This window comes from Labeo rohita, chromosome 2 (assembly GCF_022985175.1).
Source record: "Labeo rohita strain BAU-BD-2019 chromosome 2, IGBB_LRoh.1.0, whole genome shotgun sequence".
Taxonomy (NCBI): Eukaryota; Metazoa; Chordata; class Actinopteri; order Cypriniformes; family Cyprinidae; genus Labeo; species Labeo rohita.
The window spans coordinates 4,551,695-4,567,203 of NC_066870.1; the positions used below are offsets into that span (position 1 = coordinate 4,551,695).

Here is a 15,509-nt window from a genome sequence, read left to right on the forward strand (position 1 = left end):
TAATCTCATCTGAACCGGGAGAGAGATATGCACAGATAAAACACTGTTTACAAGCAAAAACAATCCAAAATACTCAAATAAATGTGTTGGTGGATTTTAATGTGAGACAACAACAGGAGATGGACTGGAGGAAGTGTTATTATGGATTATGGACTGATATTTTGGCCAGAAGCGATGATTTAAAGCTAAAACGGTTTAATGATAGATTTGTTTCTTAATGCAGCTTTTCACTTCACAAGATGTTAATCGATGGACTGGAGTTGTGTGGATAACTTGTGGATTATTGTAATGTATTTATCAGCTGTTTGGATGTAAACTCTTTAGTTTAGTTTATTTGTTCACAGGAGCAATACACATTAATAAACATGGCTGTAAATGTGCCAATTTTTCATCTGTAGATCCTCGAAAGAATGTTAAAAAGTCACCCTAAAAACAAAAGCTAAGCAACTCTGACGGCACCCATTCATTACAGAGCAATTCTGACAGCATCCATTAACTGCAGAGGATCCTCCAATTCTTTTTCTATGAGGAAATAAACTCATCTACATCTTGGATTATCTGAGCACATTTTCAGCAAATTTTCATTTTTGGGTGAACTATTCCTTTCATTTTAATAAAGGTACAACAATTATTATGCTTGCTTTTATTATGCAAGTAGTGATTTGGACAACTGGACAAACAAACATATATACTAACAGCCAACATTACAAGTCAATTCAGATTAATCCTGTGTATTCATGCGTCTGTGTTCCTGTGTGTGTACGCATATGCCTGTGTGTGTATTGGGGGGAGCATACAAATCAAAAAGTACAGAGTAATAATAATAATAATAATAATAATATATACACATAAAAAAATAAACCATTGGAGACAACAAATATTATCAGCAATAATAATGACAATAATAACTATGACAACAAAAACTACAACAACAATATTAATAATAATAATAATAATAAGATTGATTTCATTTAGATTTGGAAAGGGTGGAGGACAATGAAGAGGGCAAGTAATAAAAGTAATATTAATAATAATAGTATTAAATAATAATAATAATAATAATAAAAAAGGTAAAAAATTATAATGATAATGATTCATGATCATGAGTCTAGTAGAGATTCAGATTATTTTTTATTTAAAAAATCCACAAGACATAATCTTGTTCAATAATGACATAACCATAATGTGGCTTTTGTTATTTATTTATTTATTTATTTATTTATTTATGTCGTTTGTCATTAGCTTAATTATATGGTATAACTATTAATAAATGTGGTCGTGGACCACAAAACCAGTCTTAAGTAGCACAGGTACATTTGTAACAATAGCCAACATACATTGTATGGGTCAAAATTATTGATTTTTCTCTTATGCCAAAAATCATTAGGATGTTAAGTACAGATCATGTTCAGTGAAGATATTTAGCAAATTTCCTAGCATAAATATATCAAAACATATTTTTTGATTAGTCATATGCATTGCTAAGAACTTCATTTGGACAATTTTAAAGGCAAATTTCTCAGTATTTTTTACAGGTTCTAGATTTTCAAATGGGTGTATCTTGGCTAAATATTGTCCTATCACAACAAACCATACATCAGTGGAAAGCTTCAGATGATGTATAAATCTCAGTTTTGAGAAATTGACACATTTGACTGGTTTTGTGGTCCAGGGTCACAAATGTGTGTGTGTGCCAGGTGTCGTATTAAACCATGTTAAAAGTTGGTACCTCTTGGTTGTTAGCATTATATATGATATAGCATAACATTCTCTCTGCACTGCTTTCTCAGTCGTGCCACACTGTACAGTGTTGGTAAAAAGCTGTTGGTGTTTGGCCACAGGGGGGCAGCGTTACTATTTGATTAAACTCAACACAAAATGTACTTACCTCATGTTGTTCACACCCTTCAGCTTATCAAAGAAGGATTTCATTTGTGTCTCCTGCTGCACATGTCCATGCATGCATTGGTGTAATAGGGTTTGAGTAACTTTTGTGAACTGGGTAATGTTGATCACTGAGAAAACAACTAGCTGATATGTGTAATGTGTTCTGTGCCTCTCAAAGTGAATACAAAAGAAGATGCTGAGTTTGATATTGGGTTGCTGTACTTTTGATCATTTTCTTTTGCATCCTGTTTGTGATGTCCTAGAAAGAAATACGCTGGATATACTATATTTCTTAATTCCAGTAGGAATTCCAGTCATCTTTGAATGGACTTTTCCACATTAGGAATTGCATGGCTTCATATGAATCCTGGAAATGGGCTTTAAAAGCTATTTCATGGTGATTATTTCCCTTGATATATTTTAAAGCAGTTCTTCATTAGGATGTTTTTAACTTCAAACCATTGCTTCTGGCTAAAATATGAGTCCTCTGTCCATAATATTGCTTTCTCCAGTTAAAAAGTCATCTGGTCTGAATCAGGAAAGAAATGTGCATCATTTAAAAACATCCAAAGCAGTCCTAAACAAATATGTTGGTGGATTTTGATGTGAGAGGAAAACAGTGGACGGACTTTTTCAATGGAGGAAGCATTATTGTGGTGTACGGACTCCTATTTAGCTCAATTTTTTTCTCTATAGAAACTGCCATTTAAAGTTAAATATCTTAATGATGGATTTGTTTCTTACAAACATGCAGCTTTTCGCTTAAAAAGATGTTAACTGATAGACTGGAGTGGTGTGGATTATTGTGATGTTTTTATCAGCTGTTAGGACGCTCATTCTGATGGCACCCATTCACTGCAGAGGACCCACTGGTGATGTAATGCTAAATTTCTTCAACACATACTTAAAACATCACCATATAAGCATATGATGAGGATCATGAGGCCAGTAAAATCAGAACACAATATGTTTATTGCAGGAAGTATTGTATGTACATGCTATCACAAAGAAGCACACAATATCTATTTACAGTAGAAATGTTCCCGGGTGGATTGCTATTGAGCATAACAACTGCATAATACTGAAGTTAGGAATGTATCTTTGCATTGCGATATTCAGTAGACTCACAACACTCCTGCTGATTCAGAATTTCATGTGCAGTAAAAAGACAGACCTACTCACTGTCATGCAAGAGCCAATGTGACTTTGTATACACTGATGCAACAATCATCAACAGGGTGACATCACTGATTATGTTATAAGACAGTAGCTGATACTGATACAAATCACAACAGAACAGAAAGGGTTCTGTAAAACCGGAAAAAACAATACTGTACCAGCAACAGTGCAACAGATAAGTGTGCTCATGCAATGATCAAACAAATGCTTTGAACTGCAATTCTCTGTCAATATTTAACATAGATTAAAAATGTAGCGTGGTTTACTTGCATTCATGCAGTTTACTGATATAAATGTTTTACAGAGAACAACCGACTTACATTGCAACCTGCTGGTGTACAGTTTACCATTCACTGGGTATCTTTAATGAATGAAATAAATAAATGTTTAAAACATTTTAGACCATGTCTAAAATAGTACCCATGAATACTGAAAAATATCCCAAAATATATTTGGTAACTTGAAGGTTTGTGAGCAATATGGGATATATTTTTAAAAGACAGATCTTAGTTATCCATCACTCACATTGGGCACCAGGTGAATACTTTTGTTTATAAAGAAATGGTTTTGTATATATTTGTCATTTATAATTAATTTAAAAACATGCACAGCAATAGGGTAAGATGAGGATCCTATTAACTGCTGTTATAAGAAAGCGTTCACAGAATAGGGCCACTTAAATATTCCTACAAGCTCAACCTTCCCACAGTTTCTGAAAAAAGTGCTATGTTATGTTTCAGTTTTATTATTTAGACAAATAATATCAATGATGTGATATACAGGTACATTTATCCGTCACCAACATGTATGATATAGAGCAGAGAATGGGGAAAGTTGTCACATGGGAACATTGCAACAGTTATATTTTAAATGTTGCACAAATTATTTTTAAACACCTATAGTTTAAAGCAACTTCGATTACATGAACCAGACCTTTTTATTGGGCAGTAACAGTGGAAATCTTTAATTTTCAGCTTTGTGCAGCCAAATCTTCAAGGTACATATATATACAAAATCATTAATATTAAGCCTGTTCAGAGAATCGCTTACTACAGTAAGAAATGTGACCGTTAGGACTGTGCGCTTTATTCCATCAAAAACAAGCAAATATTACAGCTTAATATTGTATAAAAATTGTGCAGTTTCCTAGACACAGGATGTGTCCCATCTTACCCCACTCTCTCTAACTGTGCCTTGTGAAGGTCTTCAAACCCCCAAAACAAATTCTCTCATTTACTGAATTGAAAAACTGCAGTATCATAATAATTGTTATTGTTTTCGTTTTCAGAAACGTTTGTGAGAAAAGAATAATAAACCTTTCAAAGAGATTGTTGGTATTACTATTTAGGGGTTGAACATTGTCTTGTCTGAACACTTCCTGTTAACTGAAAAAAGTGCCGCTGGGACATCCACTGTAATATAATGAAAATATAATGAAAGAAATGTTACATAAAAATGAGAGGGGTTTGAACACTTTTGCAAGGCACTATATTTTTATTTCAATTGGAATGAGTTTTTGTGGATGAAACCTTTTTACATTATATTTTAACAAGCATTGAAGTTTTTTAAGAAAGTGTTTTACTTGGTGTATATATGCAAACTTAATAAGTGTGAAAAGACTAAAGGCCCATTCACACCAATGATGATAACTGTAACTAAAATGTTTAATAATTGTTCTAAATATATGAAATTAGCAAAGTCTAACCCACAGCAATAGTGATAACGACACTTCTGAATCACTATTAAAATTATTTTTTCCAGCTGATGAATGATAAAAACATTGACAGCCAATCGGAGTCCACCCAACTTCAAGGAGCTTTAGCATTTAAAGCAGCAGATAACTCACACAGTACACATTATCATCTGTTGTTTGTGTAGAGCTGTCACTAATGATTATTTTGGTAATTAAGTATCAGTTGGTTATTCTGGCGATTAGTCAAAATCAGATCATTATAAATATTTTTTTATGTTAATAAAATTAGACCTAAGCCACAACAGAAATACTACAGCCACTGAAATTACTTGAATATGTGGACATCAAAACATAACTCAGAGGGTTTGTGCTTTTATTTTGAAATTGCAATGAACAGTTGGCATATTGAGAAAGATACTGATCTGTTCTCCTGTGTTTGAGTAGGTTTATAAACAAGTTACCTATAATAAGCTCAAACTCACAACAATATGCAGAGATGGAGTCTGAGACGCTCCACACATGTAAATGATAAAAAGTTTGTGTGGAACAGCATTAACTGTGAACTGTGCATATCCTACACGCATGTAAATAATTAAAGTGCATGTATTAAACCTATATATTATTTAAATTAAATATATTATTTAATTGAATCATACCATTTGTGAATTCACAATGGGATTATAATTATTATGATTTTTAAATGAGTTTAATATATAATCCAGCTTTGGAAAATGGTCTAATAATGACTTTCATGGATCTTTGGAATGCGGCACTTATGGAATTTGCAGGTTTCGTGACACAGGCAAAATGCAATCAAGAATTTTTTTAAATCAAGTACTCAAATTGAATGGAGGTATCATGATAGTTCTATGTTGGTGTGGAAGCCAGTTATCATTACAGTTATTGGTGTGAACAGGCCTTAACTTTCAAATACGGAATCTGCCATCTCGGAAACCCTACTGGAGTGGTCTAAATATGTGATTGCTGTGTCATGCGCTTTTCCCTGACAACTTGTCATCAAAGTCCCATGGACAAACGTCAGCCATGTTGAGGTAAGTGGACGGTCTTCGAGTTGTGTGGTTATCAGTCGTTGGAGGCTGTTTATCACTTGAGGTAACACTTGGCAGTACCTCTGTCTCCCAGGGACAAACGTCAGCACGCCTACTGCCGCTGATGGCGGAGTCTCTAGTAGAGCTCCTCCTCCTGCCAGATGCCACCGTGGCAACTTGGTCTACCTCTGATGATTGGCTCATGCGACGCTTCTCGGATGATTTGCCTGAGGAACTTCTCCGCTCCTTAGTCTTGGATGTTCGTTTATCATCCTCTTTATCCTTAGCTTTGTCTTTAGAGGAGCAGGATCCTTTTCTTTTTGAGCAAGAATCTCTTCTCTTCGAATGATGTGTGGGGCTGGAAGTCTTGTCCTGGTTGGGGGACAGAGGGGTATCGTAATCCCAAGGGCAGATATCCACCATGAGAGATGGAGGCTGCAAAAGGCTTCCTGTGGATTTGGAGATGTCTGAAAGGATGATCTTGGGCTTTCCATCTGTGGGTGTGACGCTTTTCTTGCGGCTTGTTCTTTCGGGGGACAGTCCTACAGGCTCTGTTGCTTGCACCGGTAGATCCTCGAAGTTCCACTGACTTGCGTCTTTGTGGGCATTGAGGTTGAGAGGTGATTTGGGTTTCCTCCCTTCATCCCTGTCCCCAGTCTTATCTCTGGAGCGACGTCGGTTAGACGGAGATTGGCCCAACCCTTTTTGTTTGTGTTGGGACTTGTGTCCACTCTTTGCACTGCTCCCATGGATTGTGTTGGTTTCAGTGGGGGCAATAGAAACATGCTTCTGGGACTTGCCCTCCGTTGGAGTGGGCAACTCCTCCACTTCCCAAGGGCACACCTCAGAGAGGTCGTACAGGTCCTTGCTCTTCCCCGGTTCTGAACAAATGGAGGGCTGACTGCCACTCACCTGCTGCTTCATGATGCCCATCTTACTAGGTGTTTTGGTGTACTCAACCGACTGGCTGATGATCATCTTTGGTAAACACTCTGGTGATTCATCGACTTCCGAAAGTGCCGCTGTCTCCCTTGCTTTGAGACCCTTTTTACTAGCATCTTCCACGCTGTGGGTCTTCCCCGCAATGCCCAGCGTCCTCTCTCTGGCGCTAGCAATGACAGACAGTGACTTCTGTAACATCGAGGTCCGAAGATGTACAGGCTTTTTTTCTGCTGCTAGGTTATGTGCACTGGCGGATTTGCACACTAAGGGCACTGACTCAGTAGATTCGGCTAACTCGACTTTTGGCACCTCAGGGTTTTTCTTGTTGGACCTCCGGCCCATCAAGGTGTCAAGCAGAGAAGCTTCAGTAGTAGAGTTCTCCATTTTATCATCACGCACCCCATTGGTTTCCCCACCTTGGTCATGCGTATGGTCATAGCTATGAGATCTCTTCAGTGAGAACATCTTGCTCTTTAGTGATTCTTCTCTTGACTTGCTGGAGTGAGACGGGTCAAAGGGGTTTCTCCTCAGGGTGCCTCTGTTACTCCCATGGTCACTTGTATCTCGATCTTCCCGGCTGTATTGCCGACTCACTGTCTCGGGTATTTCTGTGATGCGGCGCATTAGTGTCCGTCCAAGTCCTCTCTTGGAACTGCGTTTTTTCTGTAAGTGAGGGTTATTGGCCAACATCTTCTTTCTCTTATAGATCTCCAATTGGGCATAGAGTTTCTTGAGCTCCTCCTAATAAAGGCAAAGACACATTGACAAAAGGCAAAATTGACACACAAAACATAGTCAAGGTTTTGCTCTTACGTGTAATCTGACCAAAATTTAATGAAGTGAAAAAGAACCCAGAGTGAAGTGAACATAGTGAAGAGAGAGACAGGATTGGAAAGGAACACAATCTGAAAAAAAAGTTGGAGCCACAAATTCATTCGGTGGTATCTTTCTTTATTTAGTCAAAAATAGATTAAGGTTTTTGAGAAAAACATTCTAGGATTTTTCTTCATATAGGCCACTTCAATGGTGGCCAACAGGTTGAAGGACCAAACTACAATTTCAGTGCAGCTTCAAAGGGCTCTACACAATCCCGAGGAATAAGGGTCTTTCTAGCGAAATGATCGGTCATTTTTATAAAACAATAAAAATGTATATACTTTTTAACCACAAATGCTCATCTTACACTAGCTCGTAATGTTCATGCACGTCTTCACACATTGCATAATCACGTTGAAAAGGTCACGCGCAGTTAGTTCTTCATCTGTGTACTCTGGTTCAAAAAAGGTAGGGTAAGGCGAAAAACTCCATCTTAATTTCTCCTCCAACTTCAAAATGTCTGACGTTGTTTTAACTTTTTTTGTAAAGAGCCTTTGACTTTCTTTGCACGTTCACTTTGTAAATACCAGGTCGGCACTTCCACCTATGTCATACGTGGATTATTACGTAATGCGTGAGGTTGAGCTGGAGCAAGATGAGCATTTGTGGTTAAAAAGTATATAAATTTTATTGTTTCCCTAGATAAGACCCTTACTCCTTGGGATTGTGTAGAGCTGCACTGAAACTGCAATTTGGACCTTTAACCCATTGGCTCCCATTGAAGTCCACTATATGGAGAAAAATCTTGGAATGTTTTCTTCAAAAACCTTAATTTCTTTTCGACTGAAGAAAGAAAGAACATGAACATCTTGGATGACATGGGGGTGAGTAAGTTATCAGGATATTTTAATTCAGGAATGAACTAATCATTTAAACAATACATAGAACTATCAGTAACAAGACAATTAACTGAACTGTTTTGGTTTATGATATTATCTGTGTGAGTAAAAGTGAAGATGTCTTACCCTAATGTCCTCAGGATCCAGACTGTGCTCACTCCAGGCAGATGTTATGCTGCTGTTCAGGCAGGAGCCTGAGTGACCCATATCCAGCTCATCTTCATAAGCCTCTGTGGCTATATCCTCCCGCGTATGAGTTCCAGTGAACAAAAACTGCAATGAAGAACAAAACAATCTCTGAACTACAAGCCATTTGCAGACATTCTGTAGATTTAATGACAAGGACAATAATCACCTTTGGAATGAGAAGTAATCCGAGAGTAACCGTCACCGTCAGGTGCGTGTGGACGAAAAATAACATTAGCATCCAGTCTGGATGCAGCCCAGTGCCAAGAGAGAACCTGTAGATCAGACCAAAGCTTGTTAAAGGTGCCAAGAGTGAATTTTAGCCATTTTGCTAACTTCTATCACCCCACGCAGGCTGCTCCTCTGATTCGCAAATGAATCACAAATGGCAGATCAAAGCTAAATAAAAGGGGGAAACCTTTTAGGATCAGGAGCAAATTTCACAACATACAGCTTCAAACAGCATAATGAGGGTAAACGTAATTAAAAGTGGTGTGGCATCTAAGGGCTCACTCTGTTTATTTAAACAGTGTTTAGTCAACAGGGTTAGATTTCCTGATGATGTTGGAGGCAATGGAGGTCACGCTTCTCTGTTATGCAAAGAGAAATAAAATTCTGGCTCATTAATCACACCACCTTTCAAGGGCTGCTTTGGCAAAGCATCAAAACAGGGCATCACCACTTTTCAGACAAACTGAGCTTATCTGCTAGAACCAGCAGGGGTTGCAGACATAGGCAAAGAACAAGAGTGTGGAGAAACAGATTCTGCTAAAACTGCTAGGCACTGTGATACCTCCATCATAAATAACCCCAGTGTATTTTTACTCCACAACTATACTCTAGGGCAAGGGGTTCTGACTCAGGACCTAGATTATAAATGCATGAAGTGGCAGCCCAATGCAGCACCAAAACTGTTTATCATTCAAAAATAATGCAAAATCCAAAAGTATTCACATTAATTGCACAGATCCAAAAATAAGCAAAATTATTAATGACATAGCCAGAATATTGACATTTTTGCAGACCAGTGTGTATGTGTTGTTAACAGATCAATGCATAAAACAACAAACACTGAGCAAGATGTTTTTATTAGGCTTCTGAATATGAGAAATGCGCAGTTGATGTAAATATAGCTTATGCAACTGCATACACATTTCAGCGCAGTGTTTATTAATGGTTTCATGCTGTCGGCAGCCAATAATTCAATGAAAAACATGTTTGGCACAAACTAATATTAAAGCCGCAGAAAAAAGAAATGCATGGTGCATATAGATTTTGGAGCTTATTTATTTTTCTGTTCTTTCTGTGCATGCCTAGATATGTATATGGCTAGTTGTATTTTAAATTTGCATTTAGGATTGTTTCCTGCTGACAAACTTTTCTTCACAATTTCTTTCTTTCCTTTACACTTCTTAACAAAGCCAGAAAGCATTTTATCACTAACCCAACAAAATAAAGAGCAAAGAATTCACATTAGGTGTGTAATTGGTGTTTTATCTGTGTATTTTTTCATTCCCCTGCTGCCATGAAGAATGATAGGAATTGCATTTGGTTGTACAAGTCTGTCTCCTCATAAATCAGTTAAATGAACAGAAACCTCAGCTGCACACTGAAGGCCTAGTGAATTGTGGCATCAGCATTCATAATTACAATTTATTATACTGCCTTCAAGTGCACCTGAGAAACTCAGAGTACATCAGAGTTGGGCATTTGTTATTTCAACATGTCACATAACACATATGAATTCAAAATTATGACAGTTATTCACTGTCTATCACTTATTTTTGCGTGTCAAAACTAAATGTGTTACTTAAAGCAAACATTGAAAGTTGATTACCTTACATAAAACATATGATTCACTACAAATGATCCATACAAATTATAGATATACACTACCAGTACACTTCACTTCCAAGATTTTTAATGTTTTTTAAAGAAGCCTCTTCTGCTCACCAAGCCTGCATTTACTTGATCCAAAAATACAGCAAAAAACTGTAAAAATATATTATTAAATATTTAATATGTAATTTATTCCTGTATTCCAAAGCTGAATTTTTAGTATTATTACTGGAGTCACATGATCCCTCAGAAATCATTCTAATATTCTGATTTGCTACTCAACAAACATTTATTATTATTATTATGTTGAAAACAGCTAAGTAGAATTTTTTCAGGTTTCTTTGATGAATAGAAAGTTCAGAAGAACAGCATTTATCTGAAATAAAAAATATTTTGTAACAAATTTATTCAGATAAATGCTGATCTTTGGATCTTTCTGTTCATCAAAGAATCTCAAAGAAAAATGTTTTAAACAGTTTTAAAATTTGATAATAATAATAATAATAATAATAAATGTTTCTTGAGCAGCAAATCCGCATATTAGAATGATTTCTGAGGGATCGTGTGACACTAAAGACTAGAGTAATGATGCTGAAAATTCAACTTTGATAATGTCACGTTGATGACGAGGAGGAGCGAGGAGGTCCAATGCATAGAGTTTATTAAATATAATCCACAGGGAAACAGGAACGGACAGGAAACAGCAGGGAAACAGCAGGGAACCAGCAAACACAACGTAACTCGAAGGAGAAGCATACAAAACTGACTGAATGACTTTTAAGAACCGACCCTCTCAACAGGAACACAACCAAACTTATATACATAGAAACAACCAATCAGGGGGAGACAGGTGAACAATGACACAGTGACGTGATAACAAGAAACGGAAACGGGAAGTCCAAATATGGGCATACACAAGGGAAACACACAAAATAGTTCACAGGGTCTGACAGATAACAGGAATGAATTACATTTTTAAAATATATTCAAAAAGAAAACAGTTATTTTAAATAGTAAAAAATATTTCACAATTTCATTGTTTTTGCTGTACTTTGGATCAAATAAATGCAGGCTTTGTGAGCAGAAGAGACTTCTTTAAAAACATTAAATATCTTACTGTTCAAAAACTTTTTTGACTGGTAGTGCATGAGATGATACTAGTGTTTTCCACTGTTTTTCAATCATCACCCCCCCGTTTTCATTATCACAGCGGGTGTATCATCTAGAACTTTGAGTTTCCCACTCAGAAATATGACTGTGCATTCATATGCTTGGGCACAATAAGGAAAATACAAAATCACATTGGCAATTACGATTTTATAGTGGTGTCCATGTGCACTCAACCCATAAATACATTCATTCTGACAAGACTTGAATGCAGCACGTGACCTATTTTTGGTTTGTGACCTACTAGATGAGAACCACAGTTCAGGAGAAGGCTATTTGTCACAAATTCTGAAATATTTCTGAAACTTCCACTAGATCTGTTCATTATTTTTATTCTTTGTTGGAGAAATAAATGAAAAGAATTCTGTGGTCAAAGAGAGTGAAATGAAGGAGCACCAAAGCAGTCTGAAAGATGGCAGACTAAGGGTGAGACAGGAACAGGGTGAATGGGTTTATTTTAGGCTTTGGTAGTTTAATGCGCGAGCTGTCTGCAGCAGCCATATTTTATGAACCTTCTCTCAAGTGGCTTATCAGTGCCGTCTTCATGATGCTTGTCGTTTAGCTGAGGCCAGCTGTCTTCACCTTTTTTACAAGTCTAGTGCAAAGTTCTGCTGATGTGATCCGGTTTTTACTTTCTAACTGGGGCCCAGACAATGTTCCGTCATTATAGGGAGAAACATTACACACAATTCATGTTAAACAAACCCCTGCAAATTTGCAGTTCATTGTCACGCTCAGGGAAGTAATGGTTGCAGACAAAATTTGTGTGTCTACATAGACACCTGGTGAATTTAGCACACTGTGCAAGAACACCAGATACTGATGTGAGGTTCCTTGTGAAAAAAGTACACTTTAGCATACTTTAACAAAAAGAACTTATTACGGAAAAAATATACTTTAGTGCAAAATGAATGTAATGTTTTCAGGATACTTAATCGCATATAAATTGCAATTAAAAGAAAATGTATTATATTTTTAATTTGTATTAAATGCAGTTCTATGAACATTGCTTTTTTCATCCACTTAAGTACATCTTTATATGTAATTTCATCATTTCTTGTATATTGTTTTAAAATAAAAGTTCAAGTGTATTACTGAATATACCAGAAAGCTTTTACAGTGAATTAAAATAGGCCTATACTTTAATAAAATTTCTAATGAAACTTGTATTTAAATATATTTGTGAATACACATTTGCAATGATAAAGCTGCAGTTTAAAATATATTAACTTTAAATGTAATACTGAATAACAGTTCAGCTTAAATTATAATATATATATATATATATATATATATATATATACTTTACATGTGCTTTACAATGTTAATCAATGCATCAAATTTAGTGCAATTCTTTAAAAAATGGCAGTGAAAAAAAAATGAAACTGCATATTTAAATAATATTATGTTAATAGAAATTACATTTCTGAAGTACACTACATGTGCACATTCAGTACAATTAATCTTACTTCTATCCATTAAAGACTTGGAGCAAATATACTGCACATATAAACAGCATACTGTATGTACTGTAAATATACAGATGTTCATCCACATGGTATTCACACCTCCAAAAGGACAGCTTTAAATCATTTCACAGCTCTAATAATGAACAGGTTTTTACTGAATAATTAATGTAAGTGCTTTAAAAAAAAAATACAAGCCTCACACTCATGCTTTAAAACCCTGTGGTATGTTGGCCTGGTTTACTTCTATTCTTTGTGTGCTACTAAAAACAGAAGTGTTAAAATTATTATTTGCAGTAACTAGTACACAAATGCCATCAATAGAGCTTGTGTTTAGTGGTTTGAATACAGCAAACATTCCTTTAGGAAGCTTTCCTAAGACTGCTGTGGTAAATATAAGTGGATGTGGGTTGGAGTTTCATAAGATGTGAGTATTATACTGTCATTCTCTAAAGATAACAGGAAGTCTCTGTTCCTGGTGGGTGTACTAACTGACATTTGGACACTCTTGAGAGTATGAGATGACACGCTGTATAGAATCGCTTTAACGCCTCACTGAAACAACAGCGGGTTTGTTAGACAAAGATCTCCATGCAAAAAAGTAATAAAAGAAGTACTCGTCCTTTAACTTGTAATTTATTACAGGTATATTCGTAGCAATAGACAAAAAAGCAATAGTCAAAATTTTCTATTTTTCTTTTATGCCAAAAATCATCAGCATGTTAAGTAAAGATCACGTTCCATTAGGTATTTTGGAGATTTCCTGTCGTAAATATATCAAAACTTAATTTTTGATTAGTAATATGCATTGCTAAGAACTTAATTTAGACAATTTTAGGTGATTTTCTCAATATTTTGATTTTTTTTGCACCCTCAGATTCCAGATTTTCAAATAGTTGTATTGTTGTGTAAGATCCTCAATTCCTAAACAAAACAAGTGTGTCATCTGATAAAGAGCTTTTCTTAACCAGTTACAGCTGTGCTAAGGTAGTAGGCTACGCTCTAAAAAACCCTGGCTTGCTTTTTCAACCCACACACTGGGTTGAGATTGCTGGGTGAGGAAGTTAGGTTGATATGACCCAGTTTGGACTGAAAATCATCTACATTAGAAACTCAGCAGTGTTGGGTTGGGAATGCTAACGTGAAAGACAGCAAGAACGTCACGCAAGTTCAGGCGCAAATGATTTTTTGCGTGTGCCAATACTACTTTGCCTATCTGTGTTTGCGGTGCTCATGACAGGAATATGTGTGGAAAATATAAGAAAACTAATCGAAGCAGAGAGGAGGGAGAACTTTGAAACAGACTGCAGCAAAGAGTGTTACATGATAGTTTTCAACTAAAATCAGGTGACTTCTTATATGTTTCTCAGATAGCAAATGTACATCTGCAAGATGTTAAAGATCAGTTGATCTGGAAAGCCTCTGCTGTGTACAAACATCTGACAGGCGTCTGTAAGATGTCAGTTTTACATTATTCTAAATCATAAGCATCTTAAAGACATCTAATAGACATCTATTTGACATCTAATTGGAGACGTCTAATAGACGTATTGCAGATGAGCAAACACTCTAAAAAAAAATACTTCTTGTAGATGTAAATGCAGATGTCAAATAGACATCTCCGAGATGTATGTGTGCTATTAGTGTTTGTCCATTCATTAACACAATAACAGCATTCTGGGGGCCTGAAAATGCAAACTTTTTGAAAACAGGTTTCAAAATGCAAGTTTTGAAAATGATATTGATACCAGAATGGCGCTTGAATGTGTGAGTATATGAAATAACTGTTCATTTTTTTCTTAAATGCAAATTATTTTGTATAAAGACATTTTGTACATGATGTGTAATTGCTGAGTTGCCTTTCTTTTCTGCACACCCTGATAGCACACATACATCACAGAGACGTCTATCTGACATCTGCATTTACATCTGGAAGACATATTTTTTAGAGTGTTTGCTCATCTGCAATATGTCTGTAGGATGTGTCCTATCAGATGTCAAACAGACATCTATTAGATGTCTTTAGGATGTTTATGATTTAGAATGAATGTAAAACTGACATCTTACAGACACCTGTCAGGCGTTTGTATACAGCAGATGCTTTCCAGATCAATTGATCTCTAACAGACATCTTGCAGACGTATGTGTGCTATATGGGCATTTTATTACTTGCACATGTAGGGTTTTACGTTTGCCTTTATTTGTCTATTTCTCGTTGTTCAGTAATATTCCACCTTTTGATTATTGCTGTTGCCTGTGTTGTTACTGTAGTCATTCTGTGTGATTTGAATTTCAAACCTATTTTGGGTTTTGAGTCACCGCTAGTTGCTACAAGTCAGAGACAGTCTGACAGATTTCACAGAAAATCGTGTAGTGCATGTATGAT

General features: G+C 36.1%; 1 protein-coding gene across 1 annotated transcript in view; it reads right to left on the minus strand.

Annotated features, from left to right (window-relative positions):
• Positions 1–2,841: 2,841 nt before the first annotated feature.
• gpr158b (G protein-coupled receptor 158b) overlaps positions 2,842–15,509 on the minus strand; it is a 34,970-nt gene continuing 22,302 nt past the window's right edge. Inside the window, exons 8-10 of the mRNA XM_051128386.1 lie at positions 8,821–8,926; positions 8,592–8,738; positions 2,842–7,491 (exon numbers count right to left, since the gene is read on the minus strand). Coding sequence (XP_050984343.1) covers positions 5,749–7,491; positions 8,592–8,738; positions 8,821–8,926 — 1,996 coding nt within the window. The 3' untranslated portion in view covers positions 2,842–5,748. The remainder of the gene's footprint in view (positions 7,492–8,591; positions 8,739–8,820; positions 8,927–15,509) is intronic.